Genomic DNA, 17,513 nt, shown 5'->3' with positions numbered 1-17,513 from the left:
AACACCAATTTGTTCTGTATGGTCCACGTAATGTTCAGAAAAAAGTCACACCATTTTGAACGTCGGGTTTGGGGGGGAGAGGAGGGAGAAATCTGCAAATTCGTAGTTTTTTAGGTTTTTCGTCAATATTTCTAAAACTAAGCGGTTTAGCATGAACAACACTCTACACAAAATTGTTCTACATTAAATTTGAAATAAAAAATGTCCGATGCATAACCCTTCTAAAATGAACGGTTCCAAAGTTACGGAGGTAGTATAGTATAATTGGTCCAAAAAAAGGCCTAACCCAGACATCCAAAGTAAAAGTTTATGGTCCACATATTGTTCAATAAAAAGTTACACCATTTTGAGCGTCCGGTTTGGGGGGGGGGTTAGAGATGGGAGAGAAGTCGGTAAATTAGTAGTTTTTTACGTTTTTCGTCAATATTTCTAAAACTATGCTTTAGCGTAAGGAATGTTCTATAGAAAATTGTTTTACATAAAATTTAAAACAAAAAAGGTTCTATACATAATTGTTATAAAAGCAACGGTTCCAGAGTTACGGAGGGTGAAAAGTGGAGGTTTTCGATACTTTTTATATTTACCGATTTCTCCCCCCTCTCCCCCCCAAACCCGACGCTCAAAATAGTGTGACTTTTTTCTGAACATTATGTGGACCATATAGAACAATTTGGTGTTGGAGGATAACTTTCACTTTGGATGTCTGGGTTTTTGGTATAGTTATATCATAAATATTGCCCAAAAAATATAAAAAGTATCGAAAACCTCGACTTTTCACCCTCCGTAACTCTGGAACCGTTGATTTTATAACAATGATGTATAGAACATTTTTTGTTTTAGATTTCATGTAGAACAGTTTTGTATAAAACATTGTTTACCGGCTTCTCTCCCATCTCCCTCCCAAACCGGACGCTCAAAATGGTGTAACTTTTACTGAACAATATGTGGACCATATAGAACATTTTGGTGTTGGAGAAAAACTTTTACTTTGGATGTTTGGGTTAGGCCTTTTTTTGGACCAGTTATACTATACTACTTCCGTAACTTTGGAACCATTCATTTTAGAATGATTATTATGCAAAGGGCCTTTTTTATTTCAAATTTAATGTAGAATAATTTTGTATAGAGGGTTGTTCATGCTAAACCGCATAGTTTTAGAAATATTGGCGAAAAACTTAAAAAACTACGAATTTACCGATTTCTCCCCCCTCTCCCCCTCAAACCCGACGCTCAAAATGGTGTGACTTTTTTCTGGACATTGTGTGGACCATATAGAACAATTTGGTGTTGAAGGATAACTTTCACTTTGGATGTCTGGGTTAGGCCATTTTTTGGATCAACTATACTATACTACAAGACCATATCAAAATAGCAACCAACCAAAAAACTTGCTTCCAATAGATAAGGTAAGTGATACAAAAACCTTATCTGTAACAAAAAACCAAATCAACAAAAATAAACATCAAGGCAATTTGTCATCACCAACACATATGGGAACTCTTAATTTACAGGGTGATCCAATAATAAAGGTTAACCAGATAGCAGCTGAAATCATGAGAGTACAAAGTGAACAAAAATTAAATGAAGTAATCAACTTAACCAATGACAATCTGGCAGGAATGAAACCTTCAACATCAAAAATAAATGAAGCTAATCATCACCCGTCGGAAGCAGAAGGTCTTACCTTAGTAGAAAGGAAAACTAGGAAAACCCGTAACCATAATATAGGCAGTGGAGATGTGGATGAAAATTTCCAGGGTATAGATAAAACTGGGAAGAAAATCTGGCTTTTCTTGTCACGAGTCCCTGATACTGTAACAGAAGACAATATAAAGGCCTATATTACGAAACAATCAGGCGAACAAAATACTTATGTAAAGAAACTTCCAACATACTTTGTCCGATCCAATAACCAAGCCTTCATGATAGGAGTCGATCCCTCTCTACAAGAAAAAGTTTACGAAAAAAATTTCTGGCCGAAAAACGTATATTTTAGTCGATTCAACTTCAGGCAAGGTCAACGGTTCCTGGAACATCCTCAAGGGGAAACGAATTCATTGGCTGGAACAATAGCTAGCCACTGATTCCGATATTTTTATACTTTTAACGATATTTTATCAGTCTCGTAATCTTGTTCTCTACTAAATGTTTGTTACCATTAATGTTTTTAATAAGATAACGTTAGTTTACTTTAGTGTAGTATTTTTTAATAACCTACTTATTGTACTATAAGTATACCACGTTTGTGACTTGTCTTATGTCATGTAAATGATACAAAAAGATCAATAAATTTATCTATCTATCTATCTAACTAGTCTATTAAAATAAAACAACGCATTGGAAAAGCAAGATCAGCATTCGTAGAAGTCTCTTTTGTAGAAGATCAGAATTCGAGAAGTATCTTTTCAGGAGTAACGATTTACCAATTGATACTAAAATCTATATCATCACATGCTATGTATTTTCTACGTGATTATACGGAGAAGTCTGGACACTTTCTAAAGCTTCTTTAAGAAAACTCGAGATCTTCGAGATGTGATGTTACAGAGGCATTTTAAGAATTCCGTGGATGGATCGTGTGACTGATGTTAAGGTCCTAGGTAGAATGAACAAGGAGTGCGAGATTGTTAATACAATCAAATCTTGCAGAAAAAACAAGTAGTTCAATTAAAACTTAGTTTTGATTAACAATAATGTTTAGTGGAAAAGGTATACTTACTATTTACATATCTCAGTTCATTTGTGACTAGAATTTGTACTCCTTCATTGTTTGCCGCTACCAGATCTTCTGGAGAGAATACCGAAAAGTCTGCTTTACCTTTAAGTATTTGTCTGAGACAGTCAGTTCTGAAAAATTAAAATTAAGAGAATCATTAAGTGTATATCACAATGAAACATCGCAAGGAAAAAAGAAGCAAAAACAGAAAAGATAAAACTACAGAGGGGTTAGACAAGGAGATTAAATTTCACCAAAGCTATTTATTTTAACTCTACAAGATATATTTCGATCTCTAAAATGGGCAAATAAAGGAGTGACGATAGACGCGAAAACCTGAACCATCCGATATTTGCCGATGATGTTGCGTTAATATCAAAAGACAGAGAAGAACTGCAGGAAATACTATTAGACCTAAATAGAAAATAAAAAAACTATAATTAAAAATAAATCTAGCAAAAGCTGAATATCTCACAAACGAATCTCTAGATATAACTGAGAATGTACTCTGGACAATAACAATATAGAAAAGGTTGAGTATATATACATGTGGGATACAGTTTTAATTAATAAAATAGATAACTAAATTATAGATACTATTAAATTGAGGAAATGTAAAAGTGTTTGTGTAATTGCGACCAAAATTTTACGTGTTCTTATTCTTACAAAAAGAAATGTATTTATAGATATTAATTTGCGTCTAATCAATATCATAACCGTCTTGTCATAATACCCGTCTTTATTCGTTTTTTTTTTCTATTTATTATCCCAAAGAACACGTCTGTCGCGTTTATGATGTTAAAATCGACTGAATATACAACCCCCACGCTAAAACAAATTCTCTTAAATACATCTAATCTCCCTTTTCCGTTTTCCCATGAGAACCAACCTATTAAAATTGGTTCAAAGTTGCGAATGTTATTCTTACTTAATAAGGCCTTAAAGATTCAACGTTAGCAGTATTTCGGACCGGCTAACGTAGTAATCCCAATTCGTTTCACCAATCTGGGCCAACGTAGGTCTATATGTGTGAGACTCTGATTTCGTTTTCGTAATAATAATTAAGAAAAATTATATACAGGAGAATTTAAAAATACAAGGTAAAATATTTACAATTCTACATACATATACATACTTCCGCCAAAAAATCGAACTACCAAAGCTTAACCTAAATAGTAGCAAACCTATTACATACTATGAAGAGCTTAGTAGTTCTTTAAAGGACACTACATGAAATATGTAGGTACCTACGTTAAAAAACACCCGTCATGTAAACATGTAAGTGAGCATGTTCTCTGTTGGTGAGATAGGTAAATTAATATGTTATTTCTGAGGTTTTCCCAGGTTTCCTCGATGTTACTTTTTTCTAATATTTTATTCTCACCTGTCTTCTTTTTTTTTAATTTGGACTGGTTAGTTTTTAAAAATATTATTGTGTTTTGCTTAAACATTTTTGGTATTTTCCTCTCATATTTTTTTTTTTTTTTGTTAATTAAGCTTGTTTATTTACTCTGCTAGTATTAATAATGTTAAACAACTTTTAGACAGAATACCACTAAAAGAACGAAAATAAATATTTGAAGATCTCTTGTGTTACTGGACTACAATGGTTCATAAAAGGTCATTAATATTTCAAGATGTATAATATTAACTCAAGGTGAACCAAAACGGGATTATTATACGAGTTTTTATCTGAATTGATTTTTAAATAAGAGTTAATGTACAGGATATAGTCCAAGTAATGAAGCTTAAAATAGGACAAAACTTCGCAATTTTTACAGAATGGATCGATTTGCTTGAATATTTGAGAGTAAGTAGTGGATAGTGCAAGGATCAAAATCTATATGATGCCGAAAGACGTTTTTACCATGGGGGTGGTAGCCACCCCATCTCGGGGTTGGAAATTTTTTATTATATTTTAATCGCAAGAATTGGCAAAAACGTATATTTTAAGCAAAAAACGTTCTATACATTTTTTTGATAAAATTGATAGTTTTCGATTTATTCGCTATCGAAAATGTTATAGTTTTATATCGAAAAAATCAATGTTTTTAATAAGTTTTCTGCTAATAACTCCAAAAGTTTTCGTTTTATCAAAACAACTTTACTTAACAAAAAGTACCTTTAGAAAAAATAAACAAAACCGTTTTTTTTTTAATTTTCTTTAAGACCAATAGTAATCGAGCTATACTTTATTATATGTTAGCTCTTCTTCGTCAAATGCTAAATATTGTAGTTTCAAAGTCAAAAGACGGGAAAACTATGCCTTTTTCGAGGACAACTTGTTCAAACTAATTTAAAGTACTTAAAAATATCTATCACCAGAAATAAAGAAAGTCTCTAGCTCAAACATTAAGTGACTTCTAATGAAAAGAATGTCAGTCCCCATTTTTTTCAGCGAATAAGTGATCGCAAGCAACGCCTTAATCACCACCCTAATTAAAATTAGTCATTATCTTATTTGGTCTTTTTTATTAATGTATTATTAATAGGTCCTAGAAGTTTGACCAGCTTAAAATAATTAGTTTTTAAAAAATGGAGTCAAAAGCGAATAATGAATTTTTGTAGTTTGGAAAAAATGGCTTTTTCTTCAGAATAGCAAGATTAGCATCAAAGATACGAAAAAATGTTTAAAAATGAAATTGTAGCTTATTTATTACTTCCCAAGAAAATGGTTTGCAAAATTTTTTTTACGGTGAAAAGAGAGTGAGCTATTGATAGGGTTACCATAAGTCCGGATTTCGTCCGGACAGTCCAGATTTGAAAGACATGTCCGGATTGGCGTCCAGAGATGAGAAATGACCGGATTTTTTTCTTTAAAAAAAATTGGAAAACGCTTAGCCCAACGGTGGGAAATTTCATTCTGCGCAGCACCTTGTCATGTTAAAACATAGGTGTATATGTATTTTAATCTGGCAGAGATTTTCGAAGTTAGTTGCACATTGTAGCGAAACAGCTGTACTTTTAATTGTGCCGTATGCATTTCGCACATATGTACAATATAGAGGTAGTAACACAGTCAAATTCATATGTATGTATCGAAAAAACAAAGCTAAGGAATCTAAGCTATAAAACTATATATAAAATAAGGCCCACAGTGATGTATGGTAGCGAAGTACAGACAGTAAAAAAAACAAATACGAAGAAATTGGAAAGATGGGAAAGAAAAATGCTAAGAGCTATATGCTGAGGTAAAAACACGGTAAAAGGTTGGGTGCAACAGAGAGCTGGAGGAACCGTATAATGAACCATGCATCAGTCGCTTCATAAAGGCAACTAGTGTAAGATGGATGGTGCTCGTGATGAAAATGGAAAGGAACAGGATGCCAAAGATGATCCTAAAATGGGGGCCAACTTCGAAAAGAAGGAAAGGACGCCCAGAAAAAGATGTTTAAATAGCGTAAAGTGTAAAGGAAGATCTAAGAACACAAGGAATTGGTGGTTGGGAAAAAATAGCAATAAATAGGGATGAATAGAGGAGAATAGTCAGTCAATTTAGTAGACATTTCTAAATAGACTAAATATATAAAGACTATATCTCAATGTATCATTAAGAGTAACATAGAAGGGAAACGAACAATTTGAAGAAAAAAGTATCCTGACTGGATAATATCAGAATCTGGATAGGACTAAGCTTTCAAGAATTCACGCTTTCAGCTGAAGACAGAGAAGTGTTTGCCACCGTAATCTCTAACCTCCAATGATGGAGGTTAGAGATTAAGGTGGCCATAAAGAAAAAGATATCAATAAATATTAATTTCGTTGTAAAACCAAGAGCCCTCTTATATTTCAGTTCGTTCAGAGAGTGCCATAAACACCTTAACCGGTTTCGAACCTTGTTAGGTTCTCATTAGAAATGCATATACAGTGCACTGGAATAAGTGTTACCCCCCTCTTATTAACTTAATTATTTTTAGCACATTAGCAAAACGCTCGGACAGCTCGATTTTTAAAATAACCATAGTATATTATAGCACCAATGTTTCGAACTTTACGCGGTACCTCTTCAGGTGACAGGCATAACTTTGATTTTTTTAAATGAGAAAGTACATCGTGTGACACCTCATTTAAAAGCTTTTGGAATACTGATTACAAAAATGTATAATACTTTAATCCTCTTTTAGAGAGTAGGTGCCAAATTTCGGTCGAAATTTTGTTAAATGTATTCATTTTTTTCAAATCCTGAGAAATCTAATAAATATTTTTAAAAAAATTAAAAACGCAGAATGAAATATTATAGTATTATTGAGGGTCTAAAGTCCCTGAGAACTTCGATATTGTTTATTTTAATAAGTCACAGGGTTGAAAAAAAGAGAAAAAATAGTCTGATTTTTAATTTCAAATATATACAGAAACTAGAAACTTTTTGTTTATTCTAAATGACTTCGGCCCTCGGTAATAATGTAATCTTTTTTCTGCGTTTAAATTTTTCAAAAATGCCTATTAGTTTTCTTGGGATTCGAAAAAAATCAATGCCTTTAAAAAGAATTCGACAGAAATTTTGCGAGTACGCTCTCAAATAGGATAAAGTATTATACATTTTTGTAATCAGTATTTCAAAAGCTTTTAAATCAGGTATCACACGACGTACTTTCCCATTTATTTAAAAAAATCAAAGTTATGCCTGTCGCCTGAAAAGGGAATGCGTAAAGTTCGAAACGTTGATGCTATAGTATGCTATGATTATTTTAAAAATCGACCTCTCCGAGCGTTTTGCTTATGTGCTAAAAATAATTAAGTTAATAAGGGGGCTAACACTTATTCCAGCGCACTGTATGACTAACTTTGAACAAACTGAAACAAATCGGGCTGCTAGTATCGATTCACAAAGAAACAAGATGATACGGATGCCGTGGCGACTTCTGCTTAAAACAAGCAAAAGTTAAACTTTATTAAAAATGAAACTTTATTGGAACCAAGTTATTTGGTAACACCTTCGTTGTTTCTAAAATTTGCAAACCTACGAATGCTGGAGCTAAGAAGTCTGACGGAGATCTAAAAGTTGTATTTCACTTCTCGCCTATCCAGCGCGGTAAAATTCCAACCAAAAATTATCCCGCATACTCAGTTAGGAGTAAAACTAATAGAAATAAATAATAATTTCGTTGTAAAACGAAACAAGAGCCTTCTTATATTTCAGTTTGTTCAGAGAACGCCATAATCACCTTAACCGGTTTCGAACCTTAGTAGGTTCTCATCAGAAAATGCATATATGACTAACTCTGAACAAACTAAAACAAATCGGGCTACTAATATCGATTCACAAAAAAGATATTACAGCATCCATTCCTAGTTCGTTTGATAGCTAAGAGATTGATCTTTTGTATGGTAGAATAGAGTTTTATCTGATTTAACTTACCTATCTGGTGCCACAACACATTCCACCTTACTATCAGCTACATCGAGATCTGGACAATATCGTTGAGATTTTTTTAAACTTCCCTTGCCATCAACAATGCATAATTTATCTGGAAACAAAGTATAAACGTAATTATTGAATAATCTTGATATGATCTTTTTTAATTATTCATATTTATGCACAATCTACTCTATATGTAAAAAGGAATATCAATTAAATCTGGAATGTTTTTATCCAGTGCCGGTGTAACGTTAAATGTTTATTTTTTTTATTTCCTAGACCAGCGGTTCTCAATCTGTGGTACATGTACCACTGGTGGTACATTTCATTTTTTGAGGTGGTACACAAAACGCAAAAACAGCCAAAATCAGCACCACTATTATAGTTAATTAGATCACTTAGTTAGATATGTATTTCAGTTAGGTGGTACCAAAAATAATAAAAAGTATTTGGTGGTACATGACACAAAAAGATTGAGAACCGCTGTCCTAGACGAATAGACGGAATGTGGCCGCATATGGTAGAGTCCCTTTCCACTTCTTTATTCGTCGTCTCCTTGCCTTATATATTGTAAGGCGCAGATATTAAGGATGTTAGCAGAAAGTTGTTCCACGAGAATTTTCAGATTTATTGTTTACATTTGGGACTTCTCATTCCTTTAGTAGATGTCGCCACAACGTCCGAATCGCGAATTATTTTGCGAGTTTCATTTTATAAATGAAACATAAGATGTCTTAGTTAATTTTACTTAGTCAAATTTTACTCTCGAGTAAAATTATAATAACTAGATAAATATAATTTTACTCTTTTACTTTACTAACACTATCTTTATTTTATTTTTATTATCTTTTTATTTTTATTGTCAAAACGTATTTGAATATTGGATGTTTTAAATCTATTCAACTTTTTTTATTATTGAAGTTATATTTCTTTAGGCGCGATTGAGAGTAAAATTTCATAATACTGCGCGCATGCGCACACAAACAGTATGGCGTTTAGTTGCTAAATCTTCCTATTTACCTATGTATAAATATATCAGTGCAAGAAAAGGTGTGAAAAGAATATATTAGTGTTTTTAGTAAATAAATTTATTATAATTTGTGTGTCTTTTTGAAGTTATACTTCTTTACCGGCGATAGAGGGTAAATTTTTATATGGGAAAACCTAGCGACCGGGCGCATGCGCATTATAACTTTGTTCTGATTGGATGTTCAAATGACATGTCCAAAATTATTCAATATGGCGGCTGTGGCACAGCTGTAGTTAGATTATTTATGGTTGTTGCGTTTTAAAATTTGTGTGAAAAGAAACAACAAACAAAAGTTAGTTAATAGTTATACTGCCTTTTTAAATAGTTTTCATATACCTATATTTTTGGACTTTTGGACTATTTTGGACAAGGAAAACTCATTCTAATTTGGTAAGTAGTTTTTATTATAATCATATTGTAATTATACATTTGGATTAGGTTGAAATACATACATTTATTTTCTCAAGAATGCGGATTTTAGAGAGAAATCCCAAATTAGGTTCGATTTTATTTTTAAATTATGATTTTTTTGCGCAGATTTATTTATCTAGTAGGTTATGTAATGCTTTGATTTACATACTTAATTTGATTACCAACAAAAGTTCTACCAATCTTCATCTAATATATTGTTTTCTTACTGTTTTGTTATATTTTTATATTTTCTTCCACAAAATTTAAACTACATAATTTAATTTTCAAAACAACTGTCAAACAGTAAAACGTTCAGTTACCGTATTTTTCCACATGATAAATAATGTGGGATTGGACGAGTGAGTCTACGCTTCGATTACGAGTCAAAGCGGCACGAAATTCAAGGGTTCGATTCCCGATGCAAGTTTTATTTTTTCATTTTTTTATGCATGTTATGATTGTAAGTATATTTGTTATATAATTTTTTTTTTCAGAAAATGCGTATTTAAAATTTTTGCCAACAATTATTATCGTTCAGAAATCATTTTTTCTTTGTGGCATTTTTCAATGTGTTTGTGTGCGTTTTATTCTTTTATTTTTTAAAATTTTTGGTATTGTCTTAAAAATCACATAATTTGTAGTAGAAGTATAACTTCTTACGTGCGTACAAAGTACACACACATTCTTGTTATTTGTCTTCCTCAGGAGTAAGATGAGTATTATTAAAACATTTTATTGTATATTTATTCACCTTGTCTGTTTGTTACCGTGAATTGTCATTAGGTACGTCTGAACCAATACAGACACAGTCCTCGTAGCGTATTTGGTATAGCATTCGGCTAGAGATCGAGAGGTCTTGAGCTCGAATCCGGAGCAATCCTATACTTTTTTTTTATTTTTTTGAAAGCGGTAAGCACAAAATTAATTTGGTGTTTAAAAAAATTAAAACAAACTGTTTAAAGTATATTTATTTTTAAGAAATCATATAATAGAAGTATAACTTCTTACGTGCGTACAAAGTACACACACATTATTTTATTATTATTAATCGCCTACGCTGTGTTTATATCACTGAAATCTAGGCACAGTTGACCAATTATCAATTCTTCTATGTTGTCCTCTTATTTTTGTGGCGACACGCTTCAATTACTATTTTGCTAATTTTAATTTTTAATTCTTAATCATTTTTCTCTCAAAACGAAATAATACGTCCCATTTAAAATTCACATTTTTTTGGCTCATAATATCTATACGGAACCAGATGTTAATGGCCTGTTCAGTTTGTGTATGGGAAACAAAAATTCCACATTTAATAAATTACCGTATCAGACCAGCTTAGCCTCTCTATGTCAATAAATCACTTTTTAAGTTCGTTCGAACCGTCAACATAAATGTTTTTAGTCAGTCACAGCTTGCAGTCCGGTCGGTCACATACCCTCTTCTCTTCGATAAACAAAGCACGCCTTTTTACCGAAATAAACAAATATATTGTTGACAGTTTGCGTTTTATTTAATATTATTTTATTTGTTTCCGTGGACAATAAGGTTATTACACGTAACTCAACCACCCCACGGAACATTTTATCTAACAAGTATGCACTATTATAGCTAACACGCAACATAGTGCTACGCTCTGTTTGTACACCAGTTAACACTTTACACTAACTCAAATGGTTTTCCTCATTTGACTATTGTTTCTAACCCAGTATTATCGAGGAGCTGGATGGCCTCGATATTTACATTGCAATCCAGTTTTTTCCATTAGCCAATAAATTTTTTTAACCTACCTAGTTCTTCCCTGTTATTTTTAATATGGATTTTCCAGTGAAGTCTTGCATGAAGTATGATACCTAAGTATTTTGACGAATAAGGAAGAAGCTCTTGGATTTTTTTATTCGTAAAATTATCGTGAAAATATTGGATTGATTTAGTTTGATTTTCGATTTTTTAGTCCAATTAATTATGGATTTTATTTATTGGCGACTTTTTAATGGTTTTTAATGCAAATGAAAACGGAAAAATATTTTGTTAACTAGAAAAATCCAAATGCAGTAAAAGGACATTTTACAAAGATGTCACTGCATTTTATTAAGAAGATTCGAATTATTCATAATTACATAGTTTACAAGTAGATATTCGTAAGCGACGATGATGTATAATAACAATTATTTTATATTGCTACTCGAATTACCTGATACTCTGAAAAACAAACAATTATGATTTTTTTTATCCGCTCACTTGGAAGGATAACCTTGATGTACCATTAGCATAGCCGTGGAATGACGGTCGCTGAGAATTTAGATTGCTGCCAAATAACGTATGAAAATTTTCTCTGTATAAGGTAAATCCCCAAGAACTCAAAGCTACCTGACGTGGGAATGTTGCTTCTTTGAAGAGAATGTGTAAATTAGACTATAATCAGTTTTAAGGAAATATGTAAATACAGACACTTATTAAAAAATTGAATCCGTATTCTCCTCTCGTAAAAATTACGTAGTAACTAATAGGCCTGGATCCCGCGTACCAAAAAAAAGTTTATTAATAGCAAGCTGAATATTTATCAATAGCTTACCGGTGTCTAGTCGGACAAACTTTGATGTACGGGAACACTGGAACAGCAGAAATTTTAATTGTGGAACAGGTTAAAAGTTTCGAACGTCAGACTACGAAAACGGCCCATGTATTTTGTAGGACAGAACTTCCAATTTATTTGTTACCCTTTCATTAAACTCTCATGAAAAAATCAGGCTGCTATTTGTCTCCACATAATTTCTGTCATTTGACATGTTCTACGTATCGGACTTATTAAAGTGCTCAATATTTGTCAGACAAACATTTTTTCATATTATTATATAAAGTTTGCAATTGAATAAACATAAAAAAACCTGCTAGTTTTCACAATCATAAACTTACTAGGATGCCACTTTCCACAATTATTAAAATCACGTTCCACAATTAAAACTTCGCCTCTTCCAGTGTTACTATACATCAAAGTTTGTCCGACTAGACACCGTTAAGCTATTAACAAATTTTCAGCTTGTTATTAATAAACTTTTTTTGATACGCAGGATCCAGGCCTATAAGATACTCAAGAAAAATAATTATTAAATAAATGTTGAATGGGTGGCATAATATGTGAGTTCGTGATGAATGAAATAAGTAAAAGACGACCGGATTCGCTGTCTCTAATATGCACAGCATCATCAGGTCCCGGTAACAATAAACTAAATGATGCTGATAGCTGGTTGTATCTGAGAGTCAATCCAAGCAAAAACCGTTCCATTCTTCTTTGGGCCACTCTAAGTTTGGTTGCTGTCGCCTGGGTTAACGATACTGCTTCGGACCCGTAAGTCATGACTTGGCACACATTTGTCGAACGTCTTGTTTTTCAGATAATGTGGCATGTTGCTCTTGAAGATGCCTGATAAAGCTTCATATGCGGCCCATACTAAGGTCATTCTTCTTTGCAATTCGTCAGTTTTATTGTCCCTGGCAATTTGGATTTCATGCCCTAAATATTTATATTTATGGACTAATCCTATTTCGTTGAAGTCGACTTTTGGATTTTCGCTTGGTACCAGGTTTGTCAGGTATTGTATGTCTTTCCAAAATTTATGTTTACGTCAACTTTCTTACAGGCGGCATCTAACTCATCAGTAAGCATAGTTCTAATCTCTTTTAAGTTGTCGGTTATAAGAACTATGTCGTCTGCAAATCGTAGGTGGCGTTTCGCCGTCGACATTTATTCCTTTGGTTTCCCACTCCAACTGTTTGACAGCATGTTCCTTTTGTACTGTCGTAAAGGGTTTGAAAGATAACGTGTCCCTCTATCTGTTTTCTCTTTTGATTTTTATGGTTGAATTGGTTGAATTTTTGTATATATTCGCTATCAGTCTGGAGTACCGATAATCTAGACGACTTTCCTCCAACGATCTCATTGTGTTGTTAATTTCTATCGTATCAAATGCTTTCCGAAAGTCTACGAAAGCACGGCCAATGGTCGGCTGTGTTCGATGGATTTTTCTATAATTCCTTTTATACAGTGAAGGTGGTCGTTAGTGCCAAAGTTTTTCCTAAAGCCTGCCTGTTCTCTAGGTTGGTAAAAATCTAATTTTGTTTCCAGTCTATTTGATATTATTCTTGTGAATAACTTGTAGAGGTGGTTTAATAGGCTTATGGGTCGGTAATTATCGAGGTCTGTTGGATCGCCCTTTTTGTGTAATAAGATGGTAAGTGCACTGTGCCATCTTGTAGATGTTTACTTTGACGCAGACATAAGTTGAACAGTTCCTTTATGTTCTTTGAAAGTCTGTATCCTCCAATCTTTACGGCTTCCATAATGATATTGCCTTCTCCCGGCGCTTAATTTCTTTTCATTTTCCTTAACCCTTATCCGGGCAAGGTGGGTCCAACGGGCCCGAGACGTCAATTCTTTTATCATAAACTGATAAAAAAATTTTATTGAATTTTATGCATCACTGAATTTATTTATAAGTATGTTTACTGCAACGTAGTCATGAGCTATTCAAAATATTCATTATCGTTTTTGAAATTATTGCGTCGAAAAAATTTTGTCACGTAAAGGGGCAACACAGGCCCATCGGACCCTATTTGTATTTATACATAAAATCTAAATCTTTGTTACAGAAGTTAATCTGGCAGTCAGGTAATGTTTTTGTGGATTATCTAAACGACTTTTGTGATTCCTGAAATCCAATAATAAAGTCTAAACGTGTAACAAAAAATGTAATCATCTCTTTGATTTGAACATCAAAGAGATGCCTACAATAGGTGTTATATCTATTCTAAATGAATTTTAAAAACTGATAATCATTGTTGAAATGCAATAATATTGTTAGGTAGGTACCTATACATATTCTGAAATAAATAATGCATCTGCTATCAGTCGTTTGATATCGATGTTAGTGTCTACAACTAAGCTCTTATAATTAGATTGAATTACAGTGAAAGTACATAGTGCGAATAAAATGTCCCGAAATCCATTATCAGCTGCAGAACTGCAAGATATTGCTAATAATTTATGGGACTCCGATGATGAAGAATCTCCTGAAGTAGGCAAGGGCGGATCCAGGACCGATTTTCGGGAGGGGCCATAAACTTTTTTTGGGTAGGAGTACCAGAAGTACGGGAGGTAATTTTTAAAAATTAGGGTTACAATGGTGAGTTTTAAGTCACTTTTCACACACTTTGAGAAGTGCCTTAAAACACACCATTCCTGCCATAGTACCGACTCATACACATTTCTTCGGATCCAAGTGCAGTTCTTTCAACAAGTTTAATACTATTTTTTCCAATGCTTCTCCTGCCAGGCCTTGTTTTTTCCCTCTTTCTTGATTTTCACTAATTATTTTTAAGTTCTCATAAGCGTCAATGAATTTGACAAAGTCTTCACGAATGTTGTTATTGTGTATGTATCCCAAATTTAGAGAAAGTTGTTCCACGTGGGATACGTCAGTCGTTTCGTCAAATATTATTTGTTCAATTATTTCTTCACCACAACAATTGTTATTAATTGATTTTGACTGCTGCTACTAATGATGTTGCTCAGGAAGATGCCGTGGATAGGTGTTATTTAAGACTCTTATCTCCTGATGCGATTTTAAACCTTAACACTGTGGTGCTAAGGCAAAACCCGATATGTCAAAAAACGTGATTTTGCAGCAGATGAGTTCAAAAGTTCGCGGTGTTGTTGTAATAGTGTACATATCGGAAACAATTTTATTATCTACTGGTTACATGGATGCGTTTAGCCATGTAGGGTTTTGTCATCACATTCTTCATCGCTCAATGTACATATTGGCATTAAAAACGAAAAATCGATAATTTTTGACATATCGGGTTTTGCCTTCGTACCACAGCAATTCCTCTCTTTCCTAGGTCCAGCATCTTCGTCCAGAAGCATAAGGCCATCATCACGATGGTCTCTCAGAGGAATATTTTGTAGACATAAGAACACTATAGACCCTACTATTGGTCGTAGTCTTTCTTTATTTTTTGTTTCTGTTTAGACCTCTGCGAGTCCAACTGGGTAATGATTGACTTTTGAGAGTTGCGATAACTTTTTAGAAAATCCAGCTCAACCTAAACTCACTCCTTGTGGTATGATGTTTTTTCATCGGTTTATATGACTCCGTCTTGGCACATGAGTTTGACGAAAGATGTTAAAGGTTTCGTGACAAGGCTTTGGGCTGTCATCCCATTATTGTGACCATATTTTTCATTAGAAAAATGAAACGCAATATTTGTAAAACAATTCCTTTTGACTGTGCGAAAATACCAACCAACTCCTTTGTTCTAAGTGCTAGTGACCCAAGTAACGCTTCACTTCTTTTTTATTCTTTGTGTGTATAGAATATGGAAATTTATACGATTTTGATGGCTGTCAAGATCGTTCTAACAATTGGCACTCTGTAAAATTATCAACATTTTGATTTATAAAAAACCCAAAAGTCATTCCTGAAGCTTCTCCGTTACTTCTTTTTTTCAATTCTAGTCCAGAAAACGTATTTATCCCCTGTTTTGTACATATATTTATGTGTTTGAAATTAAAAACATTTGAACTGCAAATATTTAAATTTATATTATTCTAAATTCTCGGAGGGGGCCATCGCCCCCATGGCCCCCTCCCTGGATCCGCCCTTGGAAGTAGGTGGCATTGAAAGTGACTCTGAGATTGAAGATTATCTTTCGGAAGCAAGTGAAGAGGATGATCAGCAAGTAGTATTGAGTGATAATGAAGAAGAATGTGTAGCTATAAGTTCCCCGATGATCCTGTTGATTCCTTTTATTTGTTTGTGGACGAAAAAATTGTGAACAAAATAGTGAAGTGTACAAATAAAGAAACCGAAAAGGTCCTGGGGATAGGGAACTGGAAATATTGCGACTCTACAGAGTTATATGCCTTTATTTGACTACTAATAACAGCAGGGCACCTGAGTGCCAACATCTTTAATGTAGATATACTTTGGAGTAAGTTTTATGGACCTACTATATTTAAAGCTGGCATGGGGTTAAAAGGATTCAAAAATTTGCTAAGATTAGTTCGATTTGACGATAAGAACACGAGGTCTGAAGGAAGAAGGAATGACAAATTAGCAGCAATACGCGATGTGTGGAATCAAGTTAACCAAAACTTTGAGAAATACACTATTTACCAGGAAAAAATATAACGGTAGATGAGCAACTGGTTCCGTATCGAGGAGGGTGTCCTTTCAAGGCAGTATATTCAAAGCCAGTTAAGTTTAAGCACCCTCGAGGTAGACCGCATACTATAATAGCACCTTTTTTTAATCTAGGCAATTTAAATTCAACTTTAATAAAAAATCAAAAAAGAATATTAGAAAAATATATGTTGGTACATTCAAGAACAGTGGTGGGCCCAACGGACCCGGGTTGCCCGGTTATGTAAATAAAATATGTTGCCCGGATAAGGGTTAATGCGTTCCTTACTTGGACTGTACTTTTCATATAAATAAACTGATTGGCAAGACTTTAAGAATTTATGTATTAAAATGTCAGTAATGGTAAACTTTTATTCATAGCAACAAAAACAGTTTTAGAAATGTTTAAAAATATTATAAGAATTGACGATAATAAAAAGAAATGATTTTAGCTAGAAACTGTATAAGATAATAAATCGTCATTTTGTTGCTATATTTATCGTCTCACCAATTTTACCAATAAACATTTATTAGTTAACAAACCTTGAAACTAAATATATAATAAATGCTTCTATTTCCTCTTAAGCGTTGCATTAGAGGTTTGTAATAATCTGGGCATTAATTTCAATACACTTAACATTTACAAATATGGTTAATTTGTACCTACTTTGTATCATTATTTGATTTATTAACTATATATGATTAAAAAACACATGGCATGGGAGTGTGTTATTGAAATATAAGATAATACAAATGTAAGAGGAAACTCCATGTATACAATCATTGAAATAAATATTGTACGTGCTCGTTCAAGCA

At 33.2% G+C, this 17,513-nt stretch overlaps 1 protein-coding gene across 1 annotated transcript in view; it reads right to left on the bottom strand.

Moving 5' to 3' along the window:
* LOC114326117 (transferrin) overlaps positions 1-17,513 on the bottom strand; it is a 48,530-nt gene that overhangs the window by 20,281 nt on the left and 10,736 nt on the right. The window contains exons 2-3 of the mRNA XM_050651139.1: positions 8,076-8,184; positions 2,720-2,847 (exon numbers count right to left, since the gene is read on the bottom strand). Of these exons, the coding sequence (XP_050507096.1) occupies positions 2,720-2,847; positions 8,076-8,184 (237 nt within the window). The remainder of the gene's footprint in view (positions 1-2,719; positions 2,848-8,075; positions 8,185-17,513) is intronic.

Source organism: Diabrotica virgifera, chromosome 5, assembly GCF_917563875.1.
Source record: "Diabrotica virgifera virgifera chromosome 5, PGI_DIABVI_V3a".
Lineage (NCBI taxonomy): Eukaryota > Metazoa > Arthropoda > Insecta > Coleoptera > Chrysomelidae > Diabrotica > Diabrotica virgifera.
Note: the sequence above shows the minus strand (reverse complement) of the source record. Positions and strands in the feature narration are given on the sequence as shown.